The 18,218-nt window shown below is 41.2% G+C and overlaps 1 protein-coding gene across 2 annotated transcripts; it reads left to right on the top strand.

Moving 5' to 3' along the window:
* The first annotated feature begins 1,667 nt into the window (after nt 1–1,667).
* LOC120566040 lies at nt 1,668–13,968 on the top strand. 2 transcript variants are annotated; one of them, XM_039812252.1, is made up of 9 exons: nt 1,669–1,981; nt 2,680–2,880; nt 5,847–5,980; nt 6,993–7,262; nt 7,445–8,135; nt 9,837–10,103; nt 10,191–10,401; nt 10,510–10,572; nt 12,889–13,968. In XM_039812252.1, exons 1-9 carry the CDS (start codon nt 1,820–1,822, stop codon nt 13,182–13,184), a joined length of 2,295 nt encoding a protein of 764 aa, XP_039668186.1. In that variant the 5' UTR covers nt 1,669–1,819; the 3' UTR covers nt 13,185–13,968. The 2 variants fall into 2 exon arrangements, with proteins under 2 accessions (XP_039668187.1, XP_039668186.1); XM_039812253.1 differs by lacking the exon at nt 5,847–5,980 and having other exon boundaries at nt 1,668–1,981.
* Nucleotides 13,969–18,218: the final 4,250 nt, after the last annotated feature.

The raw sequence follows: 18,218 nt of genomic DNA, 5'->3' as shown, positions 1-18,218 counted from the left end.
TAAAAATAAGAAAAGGAGTCCGTTCATTGAAAAACTTCTTATGAAATTTTGTGAGTCTGTCATTGCCTGGATATTTGTTATTTTAAAGTTTTACAATAGCATTTAGAACTAGCCTATATAATGAGTTATTTTGCTTTCACAATTTTGCGGTATATCCTGTATGTCCATTAATGGCTAACGTATTTCAAGATGGTGCATGAATATGGAGCGTCTACCCCAGTTCATGCAAATGCAAATGTAAAACTTCAAGCCAAAAGGAAGACTTGGAATTGATGGTGGTGGTAAATATTCATGAAAAAGGACAAGTTTGTGAACAGGCAACACAGATTTTAAGAATGAACAACTTAAAAACGTTACACACGGGATGTTTAACAAGATCCCCATTCATTTTTAAAGCATCTATTGACTATTTTTTTCATTCTGTCCTTCTTGACCTCACAAAACTCTGCTTGGATATTATCTATATATACAGATAATGATGTCATTTGAGACAGCCTATCTTCATCAAATCATCTTGCTAATTTCAAATGTGAAGGGGCTTCCAATGTTGACTAATTGACTTTTGTTTACAGGCTTCTTACCAGTGAGTCTTCATTAAATAGGCAATATCATTATAACTTTGTTATGTTAAAGAAGCCCATGTTATTAAGTTTCCAGCATAAGGTTCCAGGTATGAAAAAGAAGAGTATGTTTTTGTTTAAAACAAATGCCTAATGTTTAGAAAAAATTAGCAGCATGGACATTAATGTGCTTATAGTCCAAACATTTTTGTGAGAGAAGCCAATAGTCGAGTCTCGACTGTTTGGAAAGCTCTGGAGCTCCACGTGTGTTTTTGGCTTCACCTTTTGCCCAGCTGCAGGAAGTGAAGCCTTTACAGGGCACATTCACTCTGAAAAGAGTGTGCACAATAGACTTATATACAAAGAGGTGTGCACCTGCATCCATGTATTTTAAGAACTTTTTTTTATATACTTTATTACTAAGACAGTATTATTACAATACAAAAAGGTACAAGTATCAGGGAGTATTTGTACAATGTGCACATAAATATACAGCTTAGGCCTACAGTTACAGCTTATAACATTAAATAACCAACTTAAATCCTCTGGCAATGTTGTCCAGTCTTTAAAGCTTTTTTGTTGTTGTTTTAAATAGCCTACTTTACATATAAGTCATAGAATGTCTAAAGTTCACTATAAAACAAGTTTTTGTTGGGAAGATATTATATAATATATAATAATATATTTGCCCAAACACACCGTTTTTTTCACATTATCAACTTCCTTGTTGTTAGACTCTACATTCAAAAATAAGACCTTACATTCTGTAATGGTATGGGACCAAAACCTTATGAGTCTCCAAAAAATTACAAAAAAGTATAGGCATTAAATACATGAAAGAAGGACTCAACCTACTCTTTGCAGAAGGAGCATACAGGGGCAACATTGGGTCTAACTTTATTAATAAACTCATTGCATGGATAATTATCTGCGTAAATATGAACGTGTGAACAGTTTGCCTGTTCTAGGATGGTGACGGCATGACCCGCCCTACCCTGCCTCTGATTGGCTAGTAGTAGTTGCCTTCTTTGGTTGGATTGGTTAAATTTAGGCATCAATACCAGGATAAGCCAATCAGAGGCCGAGCAGGGCGGGCCTTCGCGCCGTTTTGCTACGGTTTCCGGGTTGAACGACATATTTCCTCGAAGCGAACTTCTTCTTTACGGCATCCTACTGTGGCGTTATCATACTAGATTTAGAACTGTTTTCGCGAGGATATTGAATTAAGTTAGTGGTGGAGTTTTACATTTGCATTGAAAATGACTTCGTTCCTACACAGCCAGCAGGTAGGAGAGGGAGAAGGAAAAGCAGGGACAGGAGAACGTCCACTTTTGGAAGTGAGGAAAATGACGCCGTGCGTACACTGCCAGCAGCCAGGAACAGGAGAGGAACAGGGGACAGGACGACATCCACTTCTGGAAGTGAGGATTTAACGCTAAGTTCCCTTTGATATGTAGCCTATCGGATGAAAAAGTGATGCTGGATGCTAGCTAACTAGGGTCACGCTACGGTACATTCAAAGGCTTGGAATCTGTCGTTTTATGTAGAGTTTCAAAATGTATAATGCATCAATATTAACAGCTGTTTCCAAACTTTTGAACTGTAACGTTAGTGTCTTAACCATAGCTACAATGTAACCATAAGGCAGTGGTGTAGTCTACGTGATACGCAGTTATACGCAGTATACCCACTAAGAAAGCTCTAGGATTTCCATATACCCACTTCAAAATGCCCAATGACACGCAACAACATACTTTCCGTTATATGTTTGATATATTTTGAATTGTCATCTGTGTTCTTTTTCTTCGCATAGGCTATAAATAAAGGTATTTCCGCCGTAAAATGGTGCATTAATGCGTATCCAAATGCAACCAAAATTAAGTTACCTTACCCCCCACCCCCACACACACACACACACACTATGATATGCCTCCCCTTCAAAGGCAGATTTTGGCCTATATATATATATATATATATATATATATATATATATATATATATATATATATATATATATATATATAGGCCAATATACAGTACAGTATACCCACTACAATACATTAGACTACACCACTGCCATAAGGTATAGAATATTAATGACAATTATGCTTTCTTTCAGAAAATATTGCCTGAGGGATATGACCATCTGGTGTGCTCCTATGAGGAGGTGTCGCAGGCTCAGTTTAGATCACATTTCAAACTGAGAATTACCTCAGAAGACGAGGTTTTTAAATGGCTGGAGTATTTCCAAACCTCCTCTGGGCAGGTTTGGAGGAAGTCTAAAACCTATCCAAACTGTGGCCGTTACAATGCCTACAGGGTAAGTTTCCCCCGACACAACCAATGCGTTTCATTTGTTACAGTCGTCGATCAATCCAAACTGCTTGAAACAGTGTTGTGTCCAGAGATATAGCCTATTTATTTTACTGTAGCCTAGTTTAAAGTATGAACATGACCTGATTTAGTCAGTGGTGGAATGTAACTAAGTACATTTCCTTAAGTACTGTACTTAAGTAGGGCTGCACAATTGATCGCAGTTTTATCGAAATCGCAATATGAACTAGTGCAATATCCAAATCGCAGGGGGCGCAATATTTGTTTAAGGTCCCATGGCATGAAAATTTCACTTCATGAGTTTTTTTAACATTAATATGAGTTCCCCCAGCCTGCCTATGGTCCCCCAGTGGCTAGAAATGGTGATAGGTGTAAACCGAGCCCTGGGTATCCTGCTCTGCCTTTGAAGAAATGAAAGCTCAGATGGGCCAATCTGGAATCTTCCCTTTATGACATCATAAGGGGAAGGGTTACCTCCCTTTTCTCTGCTTTGCCCGCCCAGAGAATTTGGCCCGCCCATGAGAAAGAGAGAGACATCATGGCTTGCAAACAAGCAGTTTGTGGCAGTTGGTCAAGGCAACACTAAAATAAAGTATTGTGGTGCTGCAGAGACATCCCGGCCTACAAATCCTATCCTACAGACTAAAGAAAAAATCTTTGGTAGGCTACAGATCCTCGCAAAAAAAAAAAATCACACTTCAATCATTTTTTTTTTTTTTTCAATGAAAATGAGAATAATGATACAAAAATGATCATTCCCTCCATTATCGTGAATCATATCGCAATCGCAAGATCAGTCAAAATAATCTCAATTAGATATTTTCCTAATACCGTGCAGCCCAAGTCTGGCTATCACCAGACCGAGCTCAATCTTTTAAGAATGAACATTAGTCTGGGGAGTCTGCTCTGTATTTTCTACTGCACAAGAGGCGTGATCACCGGGCATAGTTCAAATGACTCTGTACGCAATTGGATAGTCCTTCAACCAATCAGACCAACGATCCGGGGGACGTAGCAGCGACAGTGGCATCAACGGGTTGCTGCGCTTCGGTGGCCGCCATGTTGAATGTAAACAAGAAGCTGCTTGGTCGCTTCTCTATCGTCATCGTGGTAAACCCGCCAATAGCGCGCCAGGTGGATAAGCCAGTTTGTGATTGGTCCCCGCAAAATTGTAACTGAAGCAGGATAGATAAACGTACAGGTTTCCAGCCTGAGCTGCAGGGCGAAATCAAATCGCCGGCAGATCGGGCTGGGTTTACCCGGTCTAGTGCAGCACTGTACTTAAGTAAAAATGTTGAGGTACTTGTACTTTACTTGTCTTTTCTTTTCATGCCACTTTCTACTTCTACTCAGCTACATTTCAGAGAGAAATATTGTACTTTTTACTCCACTACATTCATCTGACAGCTTTACTTTTTTTGCACACAAAACACATGTAGTTTATAAAATCTGATGTTTTATTATAAATGAAACTAGCCAACAATAGAACGGCCTACAGGTCCAGCTGAAATGATAAGACCATTAAACGCACAACTGTTTGGATCCTTTACACTTTCTAAAATGGGACCAACTACATTTTCCTGATGATACTTACAGACTTTAAAGGAACACGCCTACTTATTGGGACTTTAGCTTATTCACCGTATCCCCCAGAGTTAGATAAGTCCATACATACCCTTCTCATCTCCGTGCATGTCGTAACTCTGTTTGACGCACCCACCGCTAGCCTAGCTTAGCACAGATCCTGGAGGTAACCGGCTCCTTCTGGCCTACTGCTCCCAATAAGTGACAAAATAACGCCAACGTTTTCCTATTTACATGTTGTGATTTGTATAGTCACAGCGTGTACAAATAACAAGGTCACATGAGACACCGCCATCTTCTCACCATATACATACTGGGAACTATATTCTCAGAAAGGCAAAGCACTACTACTCTCTGCTCCTCACCATGGCGCTTCTCAGGTGCTGCAAGCATATCACTCCACCCAAGTAGCAGAAGTAGCAGTGCTTCGCCTTTCTGAGAATATAGTTCCCAGTATGTATACGGTTAGAAGATGGCTGTGTTTCATGTGACATTGTTATTTGTACACGCTGTGACTATAGAAATCACATGAAAATGTTGGCGTTATTTTGTCACTTATTTGGAGCAGTAGGCTAGATGGAGCCGGTTACCTCCAGGATCTGGGCTAAGCGAGGCTAGTGGTGGGTGCGTCAGCCTAGAGCTGGGCAATATATTGATATTATATCGATATTGTGATATTAACTTGATATCGTCTTAGAGTTTGGATATCGTAATATGGCACAATTGTTGTCTTTTCCTGGATTTAAAGGCTGCATTACAGTAAAGTTTGTCATTTTCTGAACTTACCAGACTGTTGTAACTGTTCTATTATTTGCCTTTACATACTTAGTCATTATATCCACATTACTGATAATTATTTATCAAAAATCTCATTGTGTAAACACTTTGTGAAAGCAAAATTAGTCAACACTACAACATCGTTGTGGTATCGATATCGCGGTATTTGGTAAAAAATATGATATTTGATTTTCTCCACATCGCCCAGCCCTACGTCGGACAAAGTTACAACACGCACAGAGATGTGAAGGGTATGTATGGACTTATCTCACTCTGGGGGATACCGTGAATAAGCTAAAGTCCCAATAAGTCGACGTGTTCCTTTAACTGAAGTAACATTTTCAATGCAGGACTTTTACTTGTAACGGAGTATTTTTGACCTAAACCAATAAAATTGAGCTGATCAATTAATAAAAGTTTAACAAAAGACCTTGGAAACATAGTCCAGCATTGTAATAGGTTATGATTTGGGCTACAATAAAGCATACGTTATCTTGTTTGATTATGATGATCCACAATATCCCGTTAAGAAAGCTAGAGTGTGCAGTTTATGTAATGTTCATTAATCACAAGTTTATTTTTGTGTCTTAGGTGGACTTAAGGTGTCAGCACAACACCTATCCCAGACCTGTTAAACCCGCGAAAAAGACAAAAAATATGTCATGTGGTGCCATCATGTACTTGGTTCTGAAAAGGGACGCAGGCAGCCAGAACAGGAAGTCAAGGTAACTAAGATAAGACTTTATTCACCCTCTGGCTGGGGTGGATCTACGGGGGGCAGGGGGGTGGTTTACCGTACTAAAAACAACATTGAAACAAACAATACATTCATAGACGGCCACAGAAGGAGATGGAGAAATAAGTGAAGGAGAAAAGGAGAAAGAAGAATTGACTGTGAGGGATGAAAAGGAGGCTGCAGATTCAGAGGCAGGGACAGAGAGAGAGGGACAGAGGCAGGGACAGAGAGAGGGGGACAGAGGCAGGGACAGAGAGAGGGGGACAGAGGCAGGGACAGAGAGAGAGGGACAGAGGCAGGGACAGAGAGAGGGGGACAGAGGCAGGGACAGAGAGAGGGGGACAGAGAGAGGGGACAGAGGCAGGGACAGAGAGAAGAAGAGGGGGACAGAGGCAGGGACAGAGAGGGGGACAGAGGCAGGGACAGAGAGAGGGGACAGAGGCAGGGACAGAGGGAGAGGGGACAGAGGCAGGGACAGAGAGAGAGGGACAGAGGCAGGGACAGAGAGAGGGGGACAGAGGCAGGGACAGAGAGAGAGGGACAGAGGCAGGGACAGAGAGGCAGGGACAGAGGCAGGGACAGAGAGAGAGTGACCGAGAGAGGGACAGAGCGAGAGAGGGACAGAGGCAGGGAGTGATCGGGAGGAGACAGATGAAGATGACCGAGAGGAAGAGGGTAGGCCTGCAGTGCCCTCTGGACCACATGGTATGTTTTTATTCTCCCTCCATGAAAATTGCAGTACAGCAGCAAAACACCATGTCCCTCAGTAAAATCACACGTGTGGCACATGCTCAGTGTACAAGAATGGTCATGTGATGCGTTGTTAATATGGACGGAGATTAGTTCTGCTACTGTACTGGAGCAAACACTTTTGTGTGGACGGAGATCTTTTTCTTTTTCTTTTTTTTCTTTTTTTATGCTTAAAAATGAAAACGTAGAGGTGTGGACGGAGCCTAAACTTTGGAAAAAGTGCGTAATGATAAGTGTCGTTTCTCGTTCAGGTCCGGGGATCCTCATATTAAGGATGGCTACCTACTGAACATCCATCTCCGATACGAGCACAACCACCAGCTCTCGTGTGCCGACGTCGTGCGGAAGCGAGACGCCTCGGACGAGACCATTGCCAAACTGAAGACGCTCTTTGAGCGCGGCCACTCCCCCTCCTCTGCACTGGATATCATCAAGTATGATCTGCAGGAGCAGGAAGGGGAAAGTCCCATCTACACTGCTGCAGACCGCTCCATTTGTCCTGACATGTATTTCTGTTACAGGTTTGAAAAATAGTCATTTCAGTATTGGAAAAAGTGCAATATAAAAAAAGATCTTGATATGCATACACTTATGGATGTTCATATAACATATGACTGTTATTACTACAGCTTGGGGAACTGAATGGGGTACCGTACGCTGTCTGATACCGGTTTGTCTTTCGTTCTTCCTTTCTTGCATGCAGACTTTACTACAAGCTTTTTCAGAAAGCTTATACTGCACCGTCAGAAGAGAAGATGCTGGCAGATCTCAGGGATAGACTTTACCAGTACAACACGGTGCAGGGGGAAACCAGTGCAAAAATGGAGAAAACTGAATGCGGTCAGGTGGCCATTGCCGTATGCACCCCGGTCATGAGAAGAGTGCACACAAAGTTGAGCGAGAGCGGGGAAATCATCTTCGTGGATTCATCGGGGAATTGTGAGCGCCAGAGCCACCGGATATTTCTTCTTCTCGCCCACTCCACCGCCGGAGGACTGCCGCTGGGGGTGCTTATAACGACATCAGAGAGTCAGTCCACCATTACGTCTGGGCTTCGGCTCCTGCGAACCCTTTTGCCCGCCGGCAGTTTTTTCGGGAGGGAACAGCCTCAGGTCATCATGACGGACGACTGCAGGGCTCTGCGTCAGTCCCTCCAGGCAGTTTTCCCCGACGCGAAGCTGCTCCTGTGCATGTTCCACCAGCTGCAGGCCATGTGGAGGTGGTTGTGGAGCGGCCGCAACGGCGTGGCTAAGCAAGACCGGCCACAGCTCCTAAATTCGTTCAAGAGCCTTGTCTACCCCGACTCAACCGCGTTGCTGACCGAACGGTACAACAGATGTCTTGCTGACCCTGTTGCCATTAAATATCCTAGATTCCTCCACTACCTGGCCGAGGTTTGTTGTCTTTCTGATGTTCTGTTGTGAGACAGGAAGTTGTATTTACTCAAATGTACATTACATTACAATCCAATTTGCCATGCTTGATAAGAGTCAGAACAAGAGATAAGGATATCTGCATGGCTCTTGGGCTTCGGTGTAGCAAATTGGCTTAATAGCGTCCCCTAACAGTTTAAGTTGAAGCACCCTACTTTAACTTTCATGTAGATGTATGAAATTTGGTAGGCATATGCAGTGTTTCCTTTTTTTTTTTTAGCAGTGGGGGCAGGTCCGAACACCCCCTCCCCATGAAACGGAACTGACACTTTGCTGCAACACAAACAAATAAATGTATTCACCTCCATTCACACACACAAAGAGGCATATTTTCTGTTGTGATTGAACTGTATTTTTTGAGTTACTATATAGGCCAACTTTGATCTTGATATATAGGCTAAGCAATCTGTAGCAAATAACAATAAACCCACTATTAATTACATTATATTAATGCACTGTAACTTCAGCATGTAAATAATGCACCTAAAATACAAACGTTCTCTGACATGCACTCTAACAATGCCGCCCTATTACTGATACCGTGGGGGGCAGAAATGTTGCTGTGGGGGGCCGCCACTGTCAAATCTACATAGAGGAAACACTGCATATGTATCCTGTCCAGGCGTACAAAAAAAGCCTCTTGGAACCATCCCCTTAACCCAACAGGAAGTCGGCCATATTTAATTTAGTGTGGGAATTAGGAACGATTCTGACCATTTTAGGGGCTGCGCTTTAACAAGCTCCTCCTACATATTTAACCTGATTGACTTCAGAATTGGTCAGTACAATCTAAAGCTTTTCATTTTTTGTCATAAGGTGTGGGCGATGCAAGGCAGAAAATATCCATGTTTGGTTGGAAACTAGACTGTACATTGTCAAATCTGCCCCAATCTTCCTGAGGACTTATACAGTGCTAAGCATAAGTGAATACACCCATGCTAAAGTTGACTAAAATAAGGAAAAAAATCCAACCTTTAAGGACACCAATTTTCTTTGTGAATGAATAATGTATCATAAATAAATAAATGTTCTTCCTTTAAAATACGGGGGGCAGAAGTACACCCCTATGTTAAATTCCCATAGAGGCAGGCAGATTTTTATTTTTAAAGGCCAGTTATTTCATGGATCCAGGATACTATGCATCCTGATAAAGTTCCCTTGGCCTTTAGAATTAAAATAGCCCCACATCATTACATACCCTTCACCATACCTAGAGATTGGCATGGGGTACTTTCCATAAAATCATCTCTCAATGCAAATCAGAGCACCTATTAGGCTAACTGAAATAAAACCATACCAATCTCTAGGTATGGTGAGGGTAGGGGTGTACTTACTTATGCCCCCTGTATTTTAAGGAAGAACATTTATGTATTCACGATACATTATTAATTCACAAAGAAAATTGGTGTCCTTAAAGGTTGGATTTGAAAATTTTTTTTAAATGAAGGCATTGAGATCGATTTCCGAAAGATTTTTTTTATTCCTCTTTTTAGTCAACTTTAGCATGGGTGTATTCACTTATGCTTAGCACTGTACATACAATATAGCACCTGGTCACTACAGTATATTTGCAACATACTATAACCATAATCCTGCATGCTGTGACCATCTCCCACATCAAAGAAGATTCTTGATTAATGTTCTGTTTGACAATGACTACAGGTGTACAGGAGACATGAAGAGTGGGCCATCTGTCTTCGCAATGAACTTCCAACGAGAGGGCAAAACACCAACAGTTTGGTGGAGAGTGCTTTCAGAGTGGGGAAGGAGAAGGTCCTCCACAGGTTGAAGCCATACAACGTTACTCAGTTGGTAGATTTTGTAACAACCAGGATGGAGGCCCACTACATCCGCCGCCTCACGGACACCGCAAACGACGGAGTGGCTTTCCTTCATGTAAATGATGTGGATTATGAAAATATTGCACAGGTATGGCTTTTATAGCACTGTATTGTATTATTTTCAATTCTGAAGTAAAATTTTAAAATGTCAACTACATTGTTTTTGTTTTTACAGGTAGACGAGAACCACTACGTGGTTCCAAGTGCTACGTCGGAGTTGCAGTATGACGTCGACGTGGCGATTGGATGCTGCACGTGTTCAGATGGACTCGCTGGTGCACTATGCAAACATCAGAGTGCCGTTTTGAACAAGTTTGGTCACCACGAGAGCGTCCCGCACGTCCCCACGCCTCAGATGAGAACGCTCTACCATGAGATTGCAACTGGTGAGTTACCATGCCTCTCTGTCACATTTCAAATCTTCAGTCACAGACTATGGATGCAGAAATCCATAGACAAATAGATTAAAAAAAAATCTCTGTCTCTCCCTCTAGGTAGCGAAGGTGTTTTGTTAAAGGCAAGCGACTGCACCAATGTGAATGCCAGTCCTGGACCAGGTAAAATCAGTTCTGACCCTTTCGCACTGACATTGTGGGTTTTTAGAAGCCGTTCGCCTAACCGAGGCCCGTCGTACCGACAGAGCTAATTATTGATGTGGGTAGTGGAGCTGTTTGCCTTTGGTTTGAAAGGGGCTATGGTGAAAATGCTTCTTGCATGTTTGACAAATGATTATTTATTATATATTTAATCATCGTGCAACTTTCAAAAGTAAAAAAAAAAAAGAAATGATTAATACAAATAGGGCTGCAGCTATCGATTATTTTAGTAATCGAATATTCTACCGATTATTCCATCGATTAATTGAGTAATCGGATAAGAAATACTTAGTAAGAAATACTTAGTAAACAGCAATAGTAAATATTTATTATTGCTGTTTACAAAAAAAAGGAAACCTGTCGCTTGTATATATACAAAAGACTGGTTTCTTATTAAATTTTTTTATTGCCAAATTCCAAGACCCTTAAAAAGAAATACATTACAATAGTACATTTTTGCTTGCCCAAATGTTAATATTTTTCACCCAATTCCCCTTCTTGCCTCTGGCTCTTTGCACTGGATATGCAAAAGAGCTGTTCACTGACCAGAGGGTTTACAGCAGGGCTACTCAACTACACTGTTCTGGGGGACACATTTTCAGAAGCCTAATACACAGTGAGGAGCATAGATATATCTATGGCAGGGCTCCAGACTGCGGCCAAATGGTCGCATTTTGCGACCAAAATGTGAGAGTGTGCGACTGAATTTTACATCCAGTCGCACATGTGCGACCAGTAAATTTGCCCCCTTTTTTTACACGTTAAACGTTGAATTTTCAGTACCTGAGAGTGCGTAAGCGCAAGCTTATCTGTCCTCTCTGAAAATTGACAGAAAGCAGAGCTCTGACACACACACACACACACACACACGCACACGCGCAGAGCTGCAGACGATGCAAACTACGTCGGCTCTGCAGTTTTGTTGAAGTCACAGTGAGTCACGGAAATGAAGTGGTTTCAAATGTGGTTAGTTTTTCATAACTTCACGCAGACAGCGTTTGCTGCGATATGATATTAGGATATTAATGGCGAGCCGAAAGCGGTCGCGGTGCTGTTGACGTTACACTTCCTCGGAGACGAGCAGCCAGGCACAACAGTGGTTTCTGTGCCCTGGTGACTGACTGACAGGCTGAGGTTGTAAGGCAAGGCAACTTTATTTCTACAGCACCTTTCAGCAACAAGGCAATTCAAAGTGCTTTACATGAAACATTAAAGAGCAATTGAAAACGGGCATGATGAAAATAAAACAGGCTAAAAAATAATATACAAATAAAATAAAAAAAAAAAAAATATATATATATATATATATATATATATATATATAATTTTTTTTTTACTGTCATGACAGCAATGGGGCTGTCAGTTTACCTTATATGTTGCATCTTCAAAAGTATTTATTAGTAATACAGTGGAAATTAGTAGAAATGTGAATATTTGGTTAGCATGTTGATTTACGGTGTGTGCCCCTAAATTTTCTGGTTGTGCACCTAAAATTTTCAGTTGGGGGCCACTGAGCTCCTAGTGAAAAAAGTTAGTCTGGAGCCCTGTATGGTGAGGAGAAAGAATAAAGAATGCATGATGACGTCATTCACGTGCATATTAAGTAGCCATGCTGGGGGGAGGAGCCGGTTTGTCTCCGGCAGCAGCTACATTTCCAAAGATAAGAAGCAAACTAATAAAAAGTTACACTACAAACCGACAGCTTTCGTTTTAGCTTGGTAAAACATCCCTATTAGCAGAGTAGCATGTTGTAGGCTAGTTGTGTAAAACATCGCTATTAGCAAAATAGCATGCTGCAGGCTAGTTGTGTAACAGCGCGGTGGACGAGAGCAGCAGACGCTAGCTACCTTGTGTCGGGTTGGCTCCGTGGAATGGATGAGTACACTGGAGGTTTGTTACAGAGGTGATGTAGCAGCATGTTTGCAGCTTAAAATGATCCCAAACTTTCTGTCGTTTTCTCTCGCCTGTCTCTCCCTTTTAGACCCTCGCTATTTTCGTCTTCCTTCATTTGTAATATGGGCCGTCAGTCTTGTGTCCACAGAAGCGCAAACCTCTTGTGCGCTAGTAATAATCCTCCGTGCGGAAACACAGTGAGCCGTACAACCTTAATTACATTGATTTAACGAAGCTTCGAGGCAAAGAATTTTGCTTCAAGGATTTTTTGTAATCGAATTATTCGAGTTATTCGAAGAATCGTTGCAGCCCTAAATACAAACTTAATGTGCCAGTAATCGCCCAAATAATTGTATTATGTTTTATTTGTGTTTTTACCTGAAGGCACATCTGCAGAGGCCCTTGAAGAGATGTTGGCGCAGTTCTGCAGTAGTCTCAAAGATAAACTACACAATGACCCCCAAACCTTCACAGCACCAATTTGCACCTTTCTGGGAACTTACAAAAAAATGAACGACAGCTCCCTCGCGTCAGCTCTGCACTGTTTTGGTAAGATGTCACCGGTGAAATCCAAAAATCGCCGGTCTTCAAAAATGAATGGAACAGCTATTGGTAAAAGAAAGGCGGCATTGATACCCGGGCGACCTCCAAAGTGCCCAAGGAAGGAGCATCTGTATTAAAAGAAAAAAACAGCGCAGGAAAAAGTGCAACTCATTCCCTGTCCAACTGTGTAGAGGAGAAAACATCTGTCAGTAGTAATGACTAGAGCAACTGCAGTGACCTCACACCTGGACTCCACTCTAAGCTATTTTTTGTACGTCGATACAGGGGCGTAAGGTAGTTACAACGGGCCCCTGTGCACGCTAGTTTCTTGTTATGAAACGCACACACACACGAGTCCGACTCGACGGATTGACCTAAAGCAGACCTTACACCAAAGGACTTTTCAAGCGATTCCACTGTCGCAGACTAATACCTCCAATATCTGAATGTAATCCTGAGAGTCTTGCTGGAGTCGGGGCTCTCCCGTCATCTCCATCGTTTGGTGTAAGGCGGTCATAAAACTCAGTCCCAGTCAGTCTTTTACCCGTCTGGACGTTCAGACAAAACGTGTTTGATATTACCGTAAGTTTGAAGTCTTGGTAGTGAAGTTAAATCATGTGAACATCGTCAACAACCAATGGGTGCGCTCCCTCCGGCACCAAACGGGACGCAGCAAACGGCTAGAGCCAGTGTTGATTATGGTTGCGCTAAGCTAAACGCAAAAAAAAAAAGTTGCAGATTTTCAACCCTTCTGAAGCGAGTCATCCAGCGGGAGTTTTACTGGCAGATACACGCCAACCCCCGGGTACTGGAGACATTCATCTGCATGTACGGCAGGACAGGGAATCTGCAAACTTTCCCTTAAGTTAGGGGTCTTCAATGGGTTTTTTTAAGCCAAGGACCCCTTAACTGAAAGAGACATGGAGAAGGGACCCCCTACTACATATATTGTATAAAAGGAAGTTGCATATCAAACTGGGCCTACAATAACGTGTAGGGTAGCCTAAAGCCTTTATACATACCTTTTTAATAGAATACTAAGCTATTAAAATAAAAATTGTTGATTGGCATGATTTTATAAATCATCTTTTAATGTTACACACACATAGCACAGTAAATCTTTAGGATGAACTGTATCTGTGGATGGCTACCTTAGTGACTACCTTACCTATAGGCCAGTAAATCTATTATCAGTGTGGTTTCATATATGCTAATAAATATGTCAGAATTATGTTAAGACATTTTAATTTATGAAAAAACTGACAATAATTGGGAGGCCCCCCTGCAGTGACTCTGAGGACCCCCTGTTAAAGATCTCTGCCTTAAAGGTCCTATGACATGCAGCTTTTTGGATGCTTTTCTATAGACCTTAGTGGTCCCCTAATACTGTTATCTGAAGTCTCTTTTATATAGACCTTAGTGGTCCCCTAATACTGTATCTGAAGTCTCTTTTATATAGACCTTAGTGGTCCCCTAATACTGTTATCTGAAGTCTTTTATATAGACCTTAGTGGTCCCCTAATACTGTATCTGAAGTCTCTTTTATATAGACCTTAGTGGTCCCCTAATACTGTATCTGAAGTCTCTTTTATATAGACCTTAGTGGTCCCCTAATACTGTATCTGAAGTCTCTTTTATATAGACCTTAGTGGTCCCCTAATACTGTATCTGAAGTCTCTTTTATATAGGCCTTGACCAGCTTGCGGCCACGGTTGTAGCTCTATTTCCTCGTGGGCGGGCCGCGGGCAAAGCAGAGAAACAGGAGGTAACCTTTCCCCTTATGACGACATAAAGGGAAGATTCCAGATCGGCCCATCTGAGCTTTCATTTCCTCAAAGGCAGAGCAGGATACGCAGGGCTCGGTTTACACCTATCACCATTTATAGCTACTGGGGGACCATAGGCAGGCTAGGGGAACTCACATTAATGTTAAAAAACCTCCATAAAGTGAAATGTTCATGCCATGGGACCTTTAAGTTACCAGCTAACGCTAGCTTGGTTCATTTTTTTAAAATAAATCTAGTTGTAGTCTTGCAATGTGGGAATAATAATATATATATATATATATATGTGTGTGTGTGTGTATATGTATATATGTATATATGTATATGGGGAACTTTTAGCCACTGCGTAATGTGAGGTGAAGCTACAGTATGCATGACATCTCTGTGTTGTAATGTTTTTGTTTTGTCATTATGCTGACTCTTTCCCCAACTTCTTCTAGAGACATGGAAGCATTTTTGCGTTTGTTCCTGCCCAACTCCGTATGTTGGATACGTTTTGCAGTTTCCTTGTATATATATTCTACCTGCTGTTTCGTTATTAACGCTTTTTCAGTGTGAAATGAATACATGTACAGGAAATATGAAATAAAAAAATTTGATATAAAATAAGAATTGTCTGTTTACACACCTAATTTTGATAGAATAATTCCTATTCATACAGTACAGGCCACAAGTTTGGACACACTTTCTCATTTAATGAGTTTCCTTTTTATTTTCATGACTCTTTACATTGTAGATTCTCACTGAAGGCATCAAAACTATGAATGAACACATATGGAATTATGTACTTAATAAAAAAGTGTGAAATAACTGAAAACATGTCTTATATTTTAGATTCTTCAAAGTAGCCACCCTTTGCTTTTTTATTAATAAGGGACAAAATTCCACTAATTAACCCCGACAAAGCACACCTGTGAAGGTAAAACCATTTCAGGTGGCTACCTCATGAAGCTCATTGAGAGAACACCAAGGGTTTGCAGAGTTATCAAAAAAAGCAAAGGGTGGCTACTTTGAGGAATCTAAAATATAAGACATGTTTTCAGTTATTTCACACTTTTTTGTTAAGTACATAATTCCATATGTGTTCATTCATAGTTTTGATGCCTTCAGTGAGAATCTACAAGGTAAATAGTAGTGAAACTAAAGAAACCCATTGAATGAGGTGTGTCCAAACTTTGGACCTGTACTGTATATATTAAGTATTGTTATGCTTAAGGTAAATCGATCCAACTGGCATGTCTAAAGTGCTTTTACATAGTACTTTGGCTAAAATACGGTAGGTCAACTGAAGCCAAGGTGTACCAATGAAAACCAATATAAGTATGTGAGGGCGTAGGTTTGGTTTCAACATCGGGGGGGGGCAAGTAGACAGTTGTTATCGAAGGAATGATGGGTTATGTCCCCCCATATATTTAAAACCGGTAGATTTGTCCCCCTCAAAAAACATGAAATACAACCCACTCCCCAAAAGATGTAAAAATGGCCATTTAGGGGGCTCAAAACATGTACCGAAAACAACTGTCTACTTGCCCCCCCCCCGTTGTTGAAACCACTTTTGCTATATATATATATAGCAAAAGTGCTTTTCTACAATGCTGTAGAACATCGCGCGTGTCCAAATAAAAAAAGAAACAAAAGATGCTTTAAAAAAATTAACTCAAAAGACAAAAAAATTAATTACATTTTTCATAATGAGGTTATTGAGTATTATACAATGAAAAATGCATTCTTTTTTTTTTAACAGGATTTGTACTGCTTTTAACTCCAATGTACCATCACTTTTGTGAACCAATTCCTTGCTGAAATATCTCACTGAGGAGGAAAGCCAAGCAGGCTGTGGATTTGAGTCACTCTACCGCCGCCTGCAGGACACAGATGTGTAGTACAGGATGTAGTTTTAACTGACTGGGAACTCACTGGTCCCCGTGGATTACTAATGCAGGGTTTCCCCCCCAGAGAAGTTGTTTGGCCCGGTGGCAAGTGTCATTTTTTTGATGAGGGGCCCGCTTGGGGGCCAGTCACAGACTGATGGGAGCATTAATGTAGAGCCACATAGTTTCTGTAGTTAAAGGAATACTCCACCGTTTGTTGAAATAGGGCTTATCACGGTCTACCCTGGCTGTAGATAGGTGGGCCAGTGCATTTTTTGTCTCAGTGCGAGTAATTAGGTTGTTTTTTTGTCTTTTGTTGGCTCACTTTTACTCACAACATGCTAACCGGCAACATAGGATTCCATTCACTACGCTAAGCTAACTAGCGCCGGCGCTGCCGGTGTTGCACCGGACTAAAACAATGCATGCACGAAAAATACGTTGGCCCACCTATCTACAGCTAGGGGAGACCGTGATAAGCCCTATTTCAACAAACGGTGGCGTATCCCTTTAACAGAATCACAGATGGAATCGCAAAATTGAGAATAAAAAAAAAAGCTATAACAGCTTTCATAGAGCCCTACGTTAAGTCAGAGCTAAAAGCTAACTGGAGATTTGAAGATACGACCAACCGAGCCTCCCCGCTGTAACTAGTTTTTAAAAAAACGTCTTAAAAAACATTAAAAGAATGTTCCCCAGTTGCAATCCTAACCTTTCTGAAAGTGTTTTTGTCATGCAGATACTCAATACGTCTTACCCCCCTCTCTCTCTCTACCCCCTTTCACGTCTTCATCTGCTGAATTAAACAAAGCCTAAAAAATCATCTTCAAAATAAAGATGCATTTTCATCAAAGACAGTCCATGCAGTTTTGGGAAAAAAGTATTTGAATTTGTGTTTTGTTTTTATATCCCTCTTGCATTTAGACCACACGTGTCAAACTCAAGGCCTGCGGGCCAAATCCGGCCCCTTGCTAATTTTGATCTGGCCCCTATATATATATATATATTTAGGTTCACAATACATTTCGGCCCAAATACTTTTTGTCACTTTTCGCAATGTTTTTTTTTACGCTTCTTCCAAACGTTTTTGGCATTTTCGTCGACCAAACTGTAAGTGAGAAGACTATATGAAACATGCAATGACACAGTCAAAGATATTTGACTTTTCCCATGACATAAAAGCAATAAACTATATATGTCTGGCCCTTGATGCGATTCTCATTTTCTAGTGTGACCCTTAGGGAAGTTGAGTTTGACACCCCTGCTTTAGAGAATCTGAGTCAAGATGTTGATAGCGTTCGCTGACATTAAAGTCATATGATAACATAAAACAGTTAGACCAGGTTAAGTATTCAATACACGTCATTAATTACAAGAGGTCAGATCTCTCTGATGACGACGAAGGTTAGGAGTTCATACACAAGGATTAAAAGAGAAGGGGGAATGGAGACGAATCAAGAGGTTCGTACTGGACTCAAGATTGAAATACAAGAATACACCCAACAGCTCGACTGAC

Source organism: Perca fluviatilis, chromosome 9, assembly GCF_010015445.1.
Source record: "Perca fluviatilis chromosome 9, GENO_Pfluv_1.0, whole genome shotgun sequence".
In the NCBI taxonomy this organism is placed as follows: domain Eukaryota; kingdom Metazoa; phylum Chordata; class Actinopteri; order Perciformes; family Percidae; genus Perca; species Perca fluviatilis.
The sequence above is the reverse complement of the archived record's forward strand: the minus strand, read 5'-3'. Positions and strand labels throughout refer to the sequence as shown.